The sequence below is a fragment of the Canis lupus genome, chromosome 15 (genome assembly GCF_003254725.2).
Source record: "Canis lupus dingo isolate Sandy chromosome 15, ASM325472v2, whole genome shotgun sequence".
NCBI classification, from domain to species: domain Eukaryota; kingdom Metazoa; phylum Chordata; class Mammalia; order Carnivora; family Canidae; genus Canis; species Canis lupus.
Window position 1 is genome coordinate 23,020,018 of NC_064257.1, and position 16,247 is coordinate 23,036,264.

Sequence of the window (16,247 nt, forward strand, 5' to 3'; positions counted from 1 at the left end):
AAAATGTGAGAAGATTAATGGTATTTCCTACAGCTCTTTGGTTATGCTTCTTAAGTAATATCGGCCTGGATTTAACAAAATCGATGGTACCATAAAACTTTTCTTAGCATTTACACAGCGAGAACTCGCAATTTTTCAGGAGCAAAAGTGTAATTTCACTAGAATAGGAGCGAACATAATTACATTATGCATGACTGAGTAGATGAAAAGTTTTATTAGCAATAACGTTTTCACGTATATTACACTGAGAAAGTTTCTAGTACAACTTTTTTGGAGATCATGGTTTTAACAACTTGTTTTTCTTTTTTTATTTTTTTTCTTTTTTTAATATAAATACATAACCCTATGTATGTAAGAAACTTTTTAAAATACATATCTATGTATATAAGGAACTTTTTAAAAATTATTTTTTATCCTGATGCTGTATTAAGTTTTTTAAAGTGAATTATATTTTAATAAATAAATGCATATTTGATAAACTTTAGAACTCAGACCATACCCATTTATGCCTTAAATATGTGTAAGGTCCTACTGTATGGTAGGCATTGTGTTTGACGTATTGATATATATCAATTGAACACTTAATAGCTAAGTGACTTTGGACAAATCACATAAACTGTCTGTTCCTCAATATCCTTATTTGTAAAATAATAGTATTTATCTCACTCAGTTGTGAATACTAAAATGATTGAATGTGTGTAACACTATGAAGAGTGGCTGACACAAGTATTAGCTATTATGATGGTGACTTCTACCTTAAAGAAGCTCATACTATGAGAAGAACTGCAGACGTGCACAAAAAAATACATAAAACACTGTATCATGACAGAGATACACAGAAAGAAGTGAGGATTGACTTTTTTTGGATAGCAGAAAAGACTCAACAAAGAGATGGCCTTTGAGATGAACTTTTGGACAAGCAGAAGACCAATGGGTAGATAAAGGGGGAGGAATATGCCAGAAAGAGAGAAGGAAGACAAAAGCCTAAGGATGCAAAACAGCTTAACTCATCTATGATCCCACTGAAGAGAACAAGCAGTAGGAGAAAGAGCTGGATGAGATGGTGGAGGGAACACAGGGCCTCCAAAGGCTGCCAAGTGTAACATTACTATCCAAACGGTCAACCTGGTAATTGGGTATTGATTATCAAGGTCACAGTCATTTAAATCTATAAACGGAAACTTCTATGTGAAATAATTACAGAAAAAAAGTACCACCTCTCAGGAGATTTCCATTTCACCTTTGTTTCCCCTTCTATTCCTTTGTCTCTTATGAATATGCTGACATATATTCCCAACACCTTGACACAGGAAAACTGTTTTAGGATTCTCTACTTGGTTAAACAAATTCTTTTCTTAGCCTTTTGTGCTAATACATCAGATTTCAGATGCTTACACTCTTTCTCTCTGCTAACACATAGCCAGCCACATGCAAAAGACTGGGTTTTCTTTTTGAGGGAAAATAAGGGATAAAGGGACACTTATCTAATAGAAAAATTTATAATAGTGGCAAAAAATTGTAAAAGCACAAAATTTTCATACTTTTTAAGGGATTTGGCAAGTTGAGACTTATTTCTAAAGTGAAAATCTATAAACTTTGTAAATATAAATCACCAGCTCCAAAAAATAATGAACACATTTTCTTGCACCAGCTTTCTTAATGATGAATGGATAATATCATGATTTTTTACCAAAATGTCAAAAATGGATCTCCTTGACTCTTCATCTGGGTCTGATAATTCTTAATCGCACCTTTGCATTCCAGTATCGATTTAACAATGCCTACCGAGAACAGGAATTGACCTTTGGCATCTTCTTAAACTGACCAATGTTGTACCAATTAACAGGCATGAAATCACACTGCCTGAGGAGAAAAAACAAAAAATAAATCACCGAACTCCCTTCCCCTACTAAGTAGACATTAAAATATTAAATAATACTCAGCATGTTCCTGATGAAACCATTAGTAAAGTATGGAAAAGGGTTATTACTAACATGCTTGCCACATCTTAAGAGCTTCCAAAAGTACAAAGAAATTATCCCAGAGAAAGTGAGAGCCCAACTGACCAATTTTTTTCAGGATATTTTCAGTAGACGTTTATGTAAATTCATTGCTATTAATTTGATTTGTTTCTGCAGTTATGAGAGGGGTTTTCAATTTAAAAGCAAAAGGGTTTAGGATAAAGAATTTTTTTTTCCTAAGTAGAATTTCTCATTTACCTCTGAAATAAATCTAAACTTTGCAATGACTTCATTCCACAGGAACTACCAAAATTCCTTCAGGATCTTTCTTCAACTGATGCCGATCTGCCTTGGAACAGAGCAAAAAACCGCTTTCCAAACATAAAACCATGTATGTGCCTTTATTGCCTCTGCTCTCTACCTGCAAAATGTTTTAAAATGAGCACCAACTGTATCTTGGCCTTTGTATTTCTTAAACCTATTATATTACTATTAATTGAATTACAGAAGGCATTTTATTAGCAGTAATTTTCAAATTGTATCTCTTTTTGCTCTGTTAGTATTTATTAAAGTTGATGTACATGACTTTTAGCTTGTTGGTACAAGGTTCACTTGTGCAGGTGCAAGAAACTGTAGACCTAATAGTTTCTTAGCTTTGTAATTTAACCCATGTAACAAACCTCTCTAACATCTTCCTACAGATCTAGTTCTCAAATGAAAAGAGAAACATGTAACTTTGTGTATTCATTTCCCTTAAAAGCAGGGCAGTGTTTTCTTATGGAATATAAAAAAAAAATGCATTGCCAAATATTCATTGAAGATCAAAGTAAATGTGTGCTTACGAGGATTGGTTTTACAAAGGAAGTAGGGTTGTGCCTCCCCATAGTAAACAAAACTTCATTTTTCAATCAATAAGAAAAGAAACCATATTATCACTTTAAGAATTAGCAGTGATGTAAAAGGAAAAATAAAACATTACTCTGTTGATAATAACTGTATGTTTGATATTACATTTTTTGGACAGATGGACCTACTATCTATATTCTAATTCAATACACTTCATACTATGAAATAAAAAAGTGCTATTTGTGATATTCTGAAATATTGTTAATATTGTCTCAAAATCTAGAATTTTAAAATATTCCTAATTTTAAAATATTTTTCAAAACCATACTAGGAAAATTCCTTATTTAAGAATTTAACTCTTCTATCTAGAAAGACATGGACTTGAAGAAGGATAAAATCATAAAGTGTAAAATCATAAAGGATGTGGATAGGAGGACGTGGACCATTTCTGATATTCTAGAAATCAAGCATAACTGAGGCATGAAGTAAACAAATTTAGGGAAATGTGATAGAGGAAGTAGTAATCTAGTGGAATCTGCTAATTCCCAAGAATTAGGATAGGATGAAAATGCAAATAGCTTTAATCACCCAAAATCCTTTCTGGAACAAAGCAAACTGTAAATAAATGACTTTAAGAGGAAGTTGACAAATCAGACACTATTGTAGGAAACAAGGAATGTTAGTATTGAGTCTCTAAATTTCTATGGCTTGATGTTTCTCAACAGGTCCTTTTGTTTTCCTTTTCAGAGAATTAACCTGGGTTGGATGCATCATAAGTTTAAGAAATATGGAAATTCTCATGTTTTTATATTTGTCTCTACCTAAATTTTTTCTGTGCTAGCTGTTTCATGCTTATTCAATGCTCTTCTTGAAAATAAACACTGGGGATCCCTGGGTGGCGCAGCGGTTTGGCGCCTGCCTTTGGCCCAGGGCGCGATCCTGGAGACCCGGGATCGAATCCCACGTCGGGCTGCCGGTGCATGGAGCCTGCTTCTCCCTCTGCCTATGTCTCTGCCTCTCTCTCTCTGTGACTATCATAAATAAATAAAAATTAAAAAAAAAAAAAAGAAAATAAACACTGTAATCTGATTGAAAGACAGTTACCATGGAATATTTAATATTTATTTATAATCACATATTTGGCTGAAGTAATTTATAATATATCAGTATATATAAAATAAGCAAACCAAATGTAGCTAACTTATTTCCAAAGACCAAAGAGTGTCCAATTTAAAATAAAAAATTGAGATGTTTGCTAGATTTTTTTTTTCTTTTAAGATTTTAGGAGAAAGACAGTGTGTGTGAGCCAGAAGAGGGACAGAAGAAGAGTGAGGGAGAGAATCTCAAGCAGAACCCACCCCCATCCCCACCCCATCCAGCTGATCACAGAGCCTGACATGGACTCAAAGTCAAGACCCCGAGACCATGACCTGAGCCAGAATCAAAAGTGAGATACCAATTGACTGAGCCACCCAGGTGCCCTAGCAAGATATTTTTTAAATGTGATATTTGAGTCTTTTATTATTAAGATCCCAGTGTATTATTATCTGGATTCACATCATGGCTATAAGAAAAGTCAGACCACATAGCTTATTACTTAGAAGACAAGAAGAGAGTAAGCATGGTCAATGAAAATAAATAAACAACCTTAAAGCAACAAGAAGCTGAAATGTATAATTGCCCAGTTTCATCAAATCTGAGGCTAAGGCAAAAAATAATTGCTAACAATGGAATTATGTTGTAAACCAAGGATATTTGGGATATTATAATTAGAATTTCATGCATTTTTCACCTTTGTTAGAGTCTAAAGGATGACATCATATTGGTTTTTTTTTTTTTGCTTTTTTCTTGATTTCAGTACAGAAAACATAATTTTTCAAATAATGGATTACATCTACATTCAATATCCTTTAATGGATTTGTAGGGGAAAACTTTTCCTTAGCTATCCTTTCAGAGAGTTGGAGGTCCATTAAGAAATAATTTTGTTAGGTAGATTTCTCTATTTTTCAAGAATGGGATTAGAATAATTTAACTCAACTGATATGTACTGCCTGCTGTATAGTAAAAATGCTAAGAAAGCATAGGCTCTAATCAAATTTCCTTGGCTACAGTCCTGTGTACCTACTAACTGCCTTAGTGACTGTACATATTGTTCAGTGGTGCCCGCCTCATAAGGTTATTGTGAGGGTTGGATGAAATAATTATATAAATCACTGTGCCCAGTACTGGAACATGGAAAACTCTCCATGTTAATTCTTATGATTGTTAGTAATAAATAGATTGCTTACTTTTAAAAGCTGTTAACTTTCTGGGTGAATAAGATTTAATAACAGGCCCTTAGTGTCTATACTCTGGACATAACAAGTCCACTTCCACAACGTGGGTTAGAAGGCGACCTATAAACTCACAGCCATCTCTGAGCCAGTACACCCCTGCCACACACACAGTACAAGCAAATGAGATGTTTAAACTAAATATATTCACCCACTGTGCTTGCAGAGAAGCCATTAAGCTGAAGAAACATTTTTTTTCTCCCATAGAGAATGAATTCATTTTAATAGACTGAATTTTAGCTTGAGACAGCTTAGTGAAGTGCATTGTTTCCCCTGAGTAATGTAGGAAGTAGGATTTCAAATATCACAGTGCATTTTAGAAGATATTAGCTTACAGGGCTTTAAGATACTAGAATTAGCAGCAAATGTTTGCTGAAGGGATTTCCAAATCTCTGTTTGATAGGACACTATGACCTTCAGAAATGTTCCAACACCACAAAGAAAAGTGTAGCTTACTGTTGACTCAGATAGTTATAAGCAGGCATATAGAGTGAATAGAAACCTGATGGCTTCCCTTCCTAAGTCACAGGACTAGCCACAATGTCATTAAAATATTTAGATCAGGGGAACCTGGGTGGCTCAGTGGTTGAGCATCTGCCTTCAGCTCAGGTTGTGATCCTGGCTGGGATCCCAATTCGATCCTGGGGTGTAGTTCCACGTCGGGCTCCCTGCTTGGAGCCTGCTTCTCCCCCTGCCTGTGCCTCTGCCTCTCTCTCTCTCTCTCTCCCTCTCTCTCTCTCTCTCTGTCTCTCATGAATAAATAAATAAAATCTTTTAAAAAACTCTTAGATCATACCAAATTCAAAGTCTTTGGGACATTAATAATTTGCATAAATTTGCTTAAACATTCCCCATCTCTAAACCTATTGGGCAGATCATTTTAATGACTAACAATACAGCAAAGTCATTTAACATGTAACATATGCTTAAATTGTAATCAGCTTTAAAAGTTCCATAAGCTTTCATGTAAGCTTTTCTCAAGAGGATTCTACAAAATAAATATTATAACTATGTATTTTAAGTGAATTAATGAAAGAGCCGAGAAGGTAAGGAATTCACCCAAAGCCATTCATATGGTAGACAAATCTAGAATTCAAACCCAAGCCCATTTACCCATTTTTCCTCTACTACCAAGTGCTTCCACAATGAGCTTAAAAAACACTTCAAAATAATTATGTAGTAAGAGGTATTTTCTATCATTTCCATGCCTAGCTAAAATTAGCACTGGACATTCCATTGAAATACCAACTGTAATACCAATTTGGTAAAAATCCTTGGGAAAAAAAATAATTGAACCTCTTTTTTGAAGAAAAATAATGGTTAGGAGCATCTAGGTTTACCAGATCTGAAAATATTCTGGAGAGTAACAATTAAAAGTTTGGTATTAAAGAAAAATTAGGCAGATAAATTAATAATTAATTAATAGTCCAGAAATAGAAATAGGCCTAGAAATGCATAGAGAAATCTGGTGTGTAATAGGAGTGGTATTTTGGGAGTGAAGGGAGTGATGGAATGTTAACAAACTGGGACTGCTTGTTGTTACAAATGGCAACAAAGAAACAATAAAAGATGTATTTTACCTACTTCCATAAAAAATAATAAATCTCAATGGATCAAAGATTGAAGAGGCTAAAACAAAAGCAGAAAAACCCATTAAAGTTCTAGAAGAAAATATGGATTTGTAAAAATAAAAATATTGGTATGACAGACATCTTTGTATGAGTGACACAAGAAGCCATAATGACGCCATGAGAAAAAATAATTGGAATTTTGATTATTAAGAAATGTACATTTTATGTATGGCAAGATAGCTAGCTACACTGATGGATAGAGTCAAAAAATGACAAGAAAATTTCAAGACATCATATGTATTGAATATGTAACATAATTTTTGTATAAAAAAATTTTTTTAAATAGAAAAATAGTACAATATATAAAGGCCATTAATGGAAGAGGTATTTAAAATGGCTAATACACAAACCAAGAAGCTCAGTTCAATTGCTTTCACGTTTAAGGAAATAAAAATAAGTATTATGAGACATAACTTGTATCTGTCAAAATACCATGAATTAAAATGTTTAACAGTATCTTGTAGTAGGAAAAGAGGAAACAGAATTATTCAAATACTTTTCAAACACTTTTGTTCAGAGTATAAGTTGATAGAGAAAAATTTGACAATATCTTTCAAAATTTGAAATGCACAATAGGATTTGGGAATTTTACTGCTGGTAATATATTCTACAAACACACTACAACAGATATGCAAAAAGTTTGGTTATATTTATTCAGCATCTTACAATAACAAAATGAGATCAATTTAAATCATCATGAGTTCAATTAGTACATTATATTCAAACAATAAAATACTCTATGACTGTTTAAAATAATGAGCTAGACATTTTTGTTTATGGAAATTTTTTTATGATATGGAAAGATATAAGCAAATGAAAAATGCAGAAAAGAGTATATATTACCCCATTTGTGGTTAATTTTCATGAATATGTATAGCAGATTCTGGAAATACATATAAAAATATATTAATAGTCATTTTCTCTGGGTATTGGAAATAGGAGATAAGAGGGAACTTCTACTTCGGTTTTACAACCATCTGTAGTGTTTGATGTTAGATCATTAATTTCTTTGTATTACTTTTGTAGTAGGAAAAAAAAGTAGTAGCAACTTAAATAATGAATCAGCATCAATTTCTTATATTTCCTTCTAGATAATAACAACAGAGTGAAGCTGATAGCTGATGCTAGCATTCCAGGATCAGATTATATCAATGCCAGTTATGTTTCTGTAAGTTGCTATTTGTTTATGTTGGTTTTTTTTTTCAGTTTTTTTTATGTTTTTTTATGTTTTGTTTCTTATAAAACAATTGCAATTGTTGCAATTTACCAACAATCATTTCACTAATAAGTAACAGATATATAACTTCAAGCTAAATATCCCCAGGCCTTTCCACTATTTAATATTTGTCAGTGTATTCTTTGTACACACGAGGTCTGTCAATCTCTATTACAAAAAAAAAAAAAAAAAGTCAGATAGTTATGTCCATACAATATAAAAATTTTATGTTCTTCTTGCCATCTAGATTTTCAGTCCTTCAAGGCGACTATGATGTCATGTTCTTTTATCCTCAGCTGCTTGTAGAAAATGCACTGCATTGTAGCTGCTCAAAAAACATAAATGAACCAATGTGAGTTGAATTGTGACATGCCTATTGTACTCTCTGGCACATTATAGATAATAAATCTTTGGTGCATTGGATTAAAAATTGAGTGAAATCCAGGTATTTTAGGAATCTCTCTCTCTCTCCTTCATCTTCCCTATGGCTCTTTGACCCTCTCAGTGCCCATCACTATCACAGGTACATAGAAACTTTAAATGCACCCGAGACTTCTACTCAGGGTGACACAATCATGGAATTGCATTTGTGGTTATTTGATTCAACCATTCACCTTAGAACTGTTTCTGAAAATATCCTGATAATTAGATGCTAGCTTCTTTTGGCATTGATTCACTACTTCCTCCTAAGGCAGATGATTCTATCTCTGAATAATTCCAATATACAGCTGTTTAAAAAAAAAAAAGAGGAAAAAAGAAAGAGATATGCTTTCTTATATTTTCACCCACTGGCTTCAATTCTAACATACAGCAAAGTTAGCCATCCTTATCAGGGTGTCTGTACAGACACTTCAGGGTTTCTTCTAGTGTCTACAGTCTTTATTCTTTTGTTATTCACAGGTCACCACTCCCAGTCCTGCCCTTTGGTCCCTGTAGGACTCTGCTTATAGGATGCTCCATCCTTTCTCCATGAACATAACTTGTTCTGTGTCCCATTCACTTGAAGCCCCTGTTAAGGGGGAAGATTTCATTCTAAATTCTATATTGGTTGATAATGACTCCAAAATTGCTATCATATATTGGGTCCTATTGTGAAAGGAAGACGTAATGGGAGAATTTAAGATTTCTTGTTAGGGGAAATGAGGGAGGACTTGGAGAAGTTAAAGCATCCTTTGAATTCCAGCCTATTTTTATGCAAGAACGTTAAATTCATTTTGAAAAACCACACACATTTTCTATTGTGGTGACATCTGTTAGTCACTTATCAAATGATTGATTCCCTTGAAAATGTATTCTTTTATAAAGATTTTGGTGAAATCTTGGGCTTACTAATTTTCATCACAGCCTAAATTCTATAGCATGTTGAAGTTTTACTTTGATTTACAGAATGATACATATATGCATTTCAATTTAATCAATGTGCTAATGATCATATGTTTTGTGATATTATAGAACAGGGCAAGGGCAAATGGTTTTATAAGTGGTCTATTGATTTGTACCATTTTTATTCACTAATAAGCATGTACAAAAGAATAATTCACCTTCTCTAATGTTCAACCAGAGATGGGATGACAGTACACAGGATATGAATATGATTAGAAAGGAAACTGACAGTTTTAGTCGGTGTAACTAAACTGCACAGATTTACATAAACAGGAATATTCATGAACACTCAGTAACCCCTCTAAATATTATAGGTTGTCAGGAAACAGCCATAAGAAGATGATAATGCAGAGTGAGCAATAAACTAAGAATTCTGAATATATATATATATATATATATCCTGCTATAATCAAGCGATGTTGTAATATAGTAAATCTTACAACAAAGTCACTATGACCCATATGTAATGATATGCACAATCAGTACTGAGCTGCATGGTAAGCAGGCCCAGATGGAAAGCCCTCTACGTTAAGGGAGATTTCAGAATTGGGGTGGAAGTATATTATTGCTCTCAGCTTTTAGGTAAATCTCCTTTGCTTGGAATGCCAATGCTTGGTCTTCTGTTATCTCCTCCACCACCAAACACTTGAATTATCTAGAGCCCAATCTTTGAATTTACTGTTTTGTTCCAAATTAATTTCTTTTGATAATTTCATCCATTTTTGTGTTTTAACTGAAACCTATGTGATGATTACTTTCAAATGTATGTCTCCAGTTTGCATCTCTTCCTGGATTCCAAACTTATATACCCAATTGACTTATGATATTCCCACTTGAATATTTAACAAGGATTTCAAGTTTAATATGTGCATAATGGATTCCTAATTTTCCCTTCAAATCTGTATATCCCAAAGTTTTCCCCATCTTCTTTTGAAGTTTTTATTGATTCTTCTAATTCTCTTATACCCAATATCCAATCCATCAGTAAATTCTCTTGACTCTGTCCTTAACATACATCCAGGTTCTACCACTCCTCACCATCCCCCAACTATCACCTTGGTTGGATCATTGCAGTAACCTTCTAGCTATTTCCCTCCTTTCACCTTTTAACCCCGATAGGCTGGTCTTCTTAGAGAAACCAGAGCAAAGCTGTTAAACCATACACTCTCTTTGCTCAAAACCTTTCAACAGCTTTGGTAAAAACAAAAGTCTTGTAATTACCTGCCAGGACCTAATGCACCCTTATTCTTTCTTCTTTCTTATGTCATCTTCTAGAACTGTCCCCCCTCATTTACTCCACTGTAGCCACGTGGTGTTCATAGAAAATTCTAGACACACTTTTCCTTTAATGTTGTTACACTTGACTTTCTATCTGGAACACTGTCCCCCAAATCCTGCAGAGCTTACTCCTTTGCTTCTTCAGGTCTTTCCTAAGAGATCAGATCACCGGTGAGTCTTTTCTGAACATCCTATTTTCTGAAAACCCTCTCTCATAGCACTTACCACTTTTAAAAGTTCTATGTAATTTGCTTATTTCACAGACTTATTAATGGATTTAATAGCTACCTCCCCCACTGGAATATAAAATAAATGAGAATTGGAATTTTCGAGTCTTTTGTCAGTGATGAATCCCCATTTCCTAGGACAGCTTGGCACACAGTAGGAACTCATAAATATTATTTCAGTGAAGGAATGTACATATTTTAATACTGCAAAGAAATCAACCAAAATATAAATGGTACTTCATTCTGGATAGTGGGATTGTGAGTGAATTCCACATTCTATTATATATTTTACAACTAGTATATTGTTATGTATTGCTCAAAAACTAAAAAGAAAAATACTGCATATATAGATGTTGATTTAATGTTGTAATTATATCCCTTAGGGATACTTATGTCCAAATGAATTTATTGCCACTCAAGGTCCATTACCAGGAACAGTTGGGGATTTTTGGAGAATGGTATGGGAAACCAGAGCGAAAACATTAGTAATGCTAACACAGTGTTTTGAAAAAGGACGGGTAAGTTATTTGAAAATCTTTTCACAAGATGTTATTTTGCAATTGCTTTAATATATGTGTGACAATTTCAGCCAATACTGTGAGTCATCAATAACTTGGACATCTATAAGGCAGTTTTAATTTTGTAGCCATAACTGATATATATATCAACGTAACAGTAGTTCTTACGACTGGTGATTTTCCCTGAATACAGATCAGATGCCATCAGTATTGGCCAGAGGACAACAAGCCAGTTACCGTCTTTGGAGATATAGTGATTACAAAGCTAATGGAAGATGTTCAAATAGATTGGACCATCAGGGATCTGAAAATTGAAAGGGTAAAAAAAAAAAAAAAAAAAGAGACAAGGGGGGAACATAGTAGTAAATATGAATGCTCTAAATATCTAAAAGTAGATTAATTTCTAGAATTGTCCCTTGCAACAACACCTCTATATTGAACAGTACTTTCCTATTATTTTCTAAATAGAAGTTTCTGTTGGTAGCTGACTGCAACATCTATGTCACTGTGTTTAATTCCAAATCTCGTGGTTAAAGTTTATATTAATCACTTAGCATCAAATTCTTAGGTAGACAAGGGGAAAAAAGAAGAAAACAACTAGATCATTAGGTTTTTCTTTGATGAAAAAACTGTAATATTTAACTTGAAACAGGAATTTCCCTAATCAGTCATCTCTTTCTTCATCTACATAATTTGATTTTCTACTTAACCCAGAACGAGTACAGAAGATGCAGTATGAGATTCCACTTTATCAGTTTGTATCAAAGCCTACACACGCAGAAAATAATACAAGGATCTTTTTTGCTTTCTGGCATTATCAGACACTCAATACCTGTGTTCTGAATAATAGGTTAATGTGCTTATTTAATTTTGGATCAAAATTATTTTAAAATCTACTATACTGTGCTACCAAATATTGCTCTATGTTTGAATATAAACATTCTATATTATCATCTGTTTGCAAGTTTTTTTTATTATTTCCAGTCATTCCAAAAGGTAATTTGCTGTATAGTAGCAATAGTAGAAGATCTGTCTTGCAGAAAATCATGAAAGACAGAGTTTCTTCTGTTTGGTAAATAGTTGTTTTTAAAAGATCACCTTCAAAATGTAGGACATCAGCTACCGTAAACCTTCACTGTGGTACTTTAATAACAATATCATGCTTCTTTAATCTGTCACATTACGTAGCATGGAGATTGCATGACTGTTCGACAGTGTAACTTTACTGCTTGGCCTGAGCATGGGGTCCCTGAAAACAGTGCCCCTCTGGTTCACTTTGTAAAACTGGTTCGAGCAAGCAGAGCCCATGACACCACACCTATGATTGTTCACTGCAGGTAAGGAAGAGATTTTCAGAACCTTAAATGAAATACTAAAAATGATTTTAAAAGCCAATGTAAAAGCCTTTTTATTATCATGATACCGTTGATTATTTTCTGGCGGAATGTTAATGTTGCTTCATTCTAATTTCCAGCTTTCAGATGTTTTACTGGTTAAAATGTACCAAACTATAGCTTTATTAAAGGTTAGATGGCAAAAATAAAATGAATAGGGAAGGTATCTAAAAGCAAGCAATAAAAAAAAGAAAAAGAAAGAAAGAAAAGAAAGAAAAGTGAGCAATCTTACTGGTAAGGGACTTTTCCCAAACTCTTTTTTTTTAATAATAAATTTATTTTTTATTGGAGTTCAATTTGCCAACATACAGAATAACACCCAGTGCTCATCCCGTCAAGTGCCCCCCTCAGTGCCCGTCACCCATTCACCCCCACCATAAGGGTCCCCCCTCATTCCTCCCTCCCCTTCCACCTCCCCTTGACTGGATTATGCCTCTCAAAGGAAAGTCTTTAATTTTTGTGTTTAACTGTAGCCCCTCATTGATGTATGTATGTGTCTGTGTGTTGGATTTAAAGATTTTTACAAATAAGCATCTGATCCTTTATTATATCAATTGCTATTAGTCTACAACCATAATTAAAAATCTTTTCATAAAAGCAGATTTTTATATTTGAGTTGTAAAGAATAAAAGAAAATGAAATTTAAAATAAAGACCAAATTAAGTGACCAACCCAAGTATGACAATAATTTTTTACAAACTTTAGTTACTTACATGTCTTCCTTTGACTAGCTCTTTGAGCATGGTTAAGGGAATATAACTATAAATTGAAGTTTTTCTCTGCTTTATTTTCATTGGTATTTAATACTCTAAGAATAAAACTCAAGGTTGTTTAGAATTCAGAATTTTTCTGGACAGATTGATTTGATTGTTTTCTAACATAATAAATCTAAGTAAGTCTCAACTTGTCTCTTCAACCATTGGTTTATAAATTAGAGAAAAAGTAGGTTATGATACACTATTTTTGTGCACCTGAGTGGCTCAGCCATTTAAGCATCTGCTTTTGTCTCAGGTCATGATCTCAGGGTCCTGGTATTGAGCCCGACATCCGGCCCCTGGCTCTTCTGAGGGCCTGCTTCTCCCTCTCCCTCTGCTGCTCCCCCTGCTTGTGCTCATGCTCCTTCTATCAAATAAATTAAAAATTTTTTTAAATAATATACTGTTTTATGATTTCACTTACATGAGATATCTAGAATAGATGAATTCATAGAGACAGAAAGTAGAATTATAGTTTCCAGTGACTCCAGGGAGAGCGAGAAGGACAATTATTATTTAATGGGTACATTATTTAATTAGTTGTTTAATGAGAATGTCTGTTTGGGATAATGAAAAAGTTCTGGAAATGGATGATGGTGACAATTGCACAATATTAAGAGTGTGCTTAACACCAACTGAGTTGTGTCCTTAAAAATGCTTAAAATGGTAAATCTTATGTATTCTTTACTGCAATAAAAAATTTAAGTAACTGTATCTTGGTCACATTAATAATTAATAAATCATTAATTTCAATAATTCTAATAATTGATAAATTTTCTAATAGGTATCTACTAAAATTAATGTGGTTAAAGATGTAAGAAGATATTAATCCATCCAGATTTTTTACTTTTATTTAGAGGAAAAAATCACTATGGAATTTAAATTATTATATATTTCCCAGGAGTATTGTGAATTTTTTTTTAAATTACAAGGGTAATACATAAATGCTTGCTCATTATAAAATATCTAAATAATGCCTAGATTTAAAAAGTATATAGAACAAAAAGTAAAAGCGTTATTTTTACCCTCCCAATTCCATTTACGCTCCCCATATGTAACATTTTCAACAGAATAGTATATAGTGCAAATAGAGTAACAGTTTGTTTTTAAAGTCAATGATTGCTTTTAAGCTGGATCATTGATGATTAAACCCTTTAATAGACAGTAGCTGCCTTCAGCTTCTCTGTGTCTTGCACATACACTGCACTGCCACTAACATCTGTTAGAAAGTACCTAACATTACCCTTGTGGCCTCAAAAAGAGTAGAGAGCAGATAGTAAAGTGTAGTAAATATAGCATCTTGTATAGACTTGTCAAATCACTACATTGTACACCTGAAACTAATGTCACATTGTGTATCAATTATACTTTAATCAAGAATAAAAAAGAGTTAGAGTCTCCTTCTTTGTGATTAAAATGGATAAAAGAGATCAGGAAAAAAGTATGCTCATATTAATAATTGTCTTTTAGTATCATTTAAAACCGTGTACTATATTTTTATCTCTAACTCCAACTTCTCACCTCAACTTAGGCATACATTTCACTTCCAGTTCAATGTGACGACCTGAATGACCGTAAAACTCTTAAAATTTGATGTGCCTAAAACAGAACACTGGATTCAATCTCCAAATTTCACTCCTCCTTCTCATCCCCCATCCTGGTAAATGGCAAATCCATTCTGTCTCCTGCCAAAACCCCAGAGTCCTTCTCCACTCTGCTCTTCCTTTCATGGTCCACCTGCAGCCCTGCAGCAGATGCTCTGATGCCTCACTCGCCCCTCTCACTTCCCCACTGCACTCTCCCCACCCTGGGCTCCTTGCTCTTCTTCAAACCCACAAAACCTGCTCCACTAAAATCTGTTCTCCCCCCACTCCCTCTGGCTGCGGTGCTCCTCTCCCAGACACCCACACTGTGTGCCTCCTTATGCAAGTTTCTTTCCAAATATTACATAATCAGAGACACCTTCTCCTTAACCTGATTTATCTTTCTTCATAGAATTTATTACCACTGGGCACATTCTATGCATGTTTGCTTATTTGTGTCCTGCCCTTCTCTGTCCTCTACAGGGTCAGCTCCATAAGTGCAGGGACTTTGTAGTATTGTTCAAAGCTGTACCCCAGATGCCCAGGACAGAGTCTGACACTCAAGATATATTGAATGATATAATGACAGATAACACTGTTTGGTATATGTGTATATGTGTTACCATCATCAAATTATGTTGTAATGCTCATTATTTCTTGTATGGTTGAATCATGGGATATTGCTAAGATTCGACAATTTCTTACTTACAAAACCGGCACTTCAGTGTTGTTCAAAGTGACATTTATAAGACTAGGTGACCTTCCAAATGTCTTTTGTTGTTCTTTTTCTATTTACTTCTTATGTTAACCATTCAAGTACCAAGAGTCTTGTCTTTCTGATGGGAATTTCTGCATAACTCTTACCAAGTTTAACAATTCAGTTTCTATGGAGCACGTACTTGTCCCTGGGTGTTAAACTAATTTCTTAAAAGGAAATAGCTTTTCAGTTTATTATCTATAGGAAGTAAAAAAAAAACAAAAAAACAAAACAAAACAAAACAAAAAAACCCTAATAAATGAAAGAGAAAAGAGCACATGAGAGATTGCCAATAAGATGCAGAGAATATGCTATAGGGCTAAACAATGGGCATTTTTAATGTTTAGCATTTCTATTGGTAACC

The 16,247-nt window shown here is 33.8% G+C and overlaps 1 protein-coding gene and 1 long non-coding RNA gene across 5 annotated transcripts in view; one reads left to right on the forward strand and one right to left on the reverse strand.

Moving 5' to 3' along the window:
• PTPRQ (protein tyrosine phosphatase receptor type Q) overlaps nucleotides 1-16,247 on the forward strand; it is a 247,193-nt gene that overhangs the window by 220,384 nt on the left and 10,562 nt on the right. For all 3 annotated transcript variants that reach the window (XM_049094355.1, XM_049094356.1, XM_049094357.1), the window contains 5 exons: nucleotides 2,262-2,352; nucleotides 7,864-7,940; nucleotides 11,260-11,394; nucleotides 11,588-11,713; nucleotides 12,583-12,731. In XM_049094355.1, the coding sequence (XP_048950312.1) occupies nucleotides 2,262-2,352; nucleotides 7,864-7,940; nucleotides 11,260-11,394; nucleotides 11,588-11,713; nucleotides 12,583-12,731 (578 nt within the window). The remainder of the gene's footprint in view (nucleotides 1-2,261; nucleotides 2,353-7,863; nucleotides 7,941-11,259; nucleotides 11,395-11,587; nucleotides 11,714-12,582; nucleotides 12,732-16,247) is intronic.
• The window catches only part of LOC125752560 (uncharacterized), a 76,106-nt gene that overhangs the window by 28,016 nt on the left and 31,843 nt on the right, over nucleotides 1-16,247 (reverse strand). Inside the window, exon 2 of one of the 2 annotated variants that reach the window (XR_007402402.1) lies at nucleotides 1,786-1,863. The exons of the other annotated variant lie outside the window; for it this stretch is intronic. This is a non-coding gene — a long non-coding RNA (uncharacterized LOC125752560). The remainder of the gene's footprint in view (nucleotides 1-1,785; nucleotides 1,864-16,247) is intronic. 2 annotated transcript variants of the gene reach the window in all.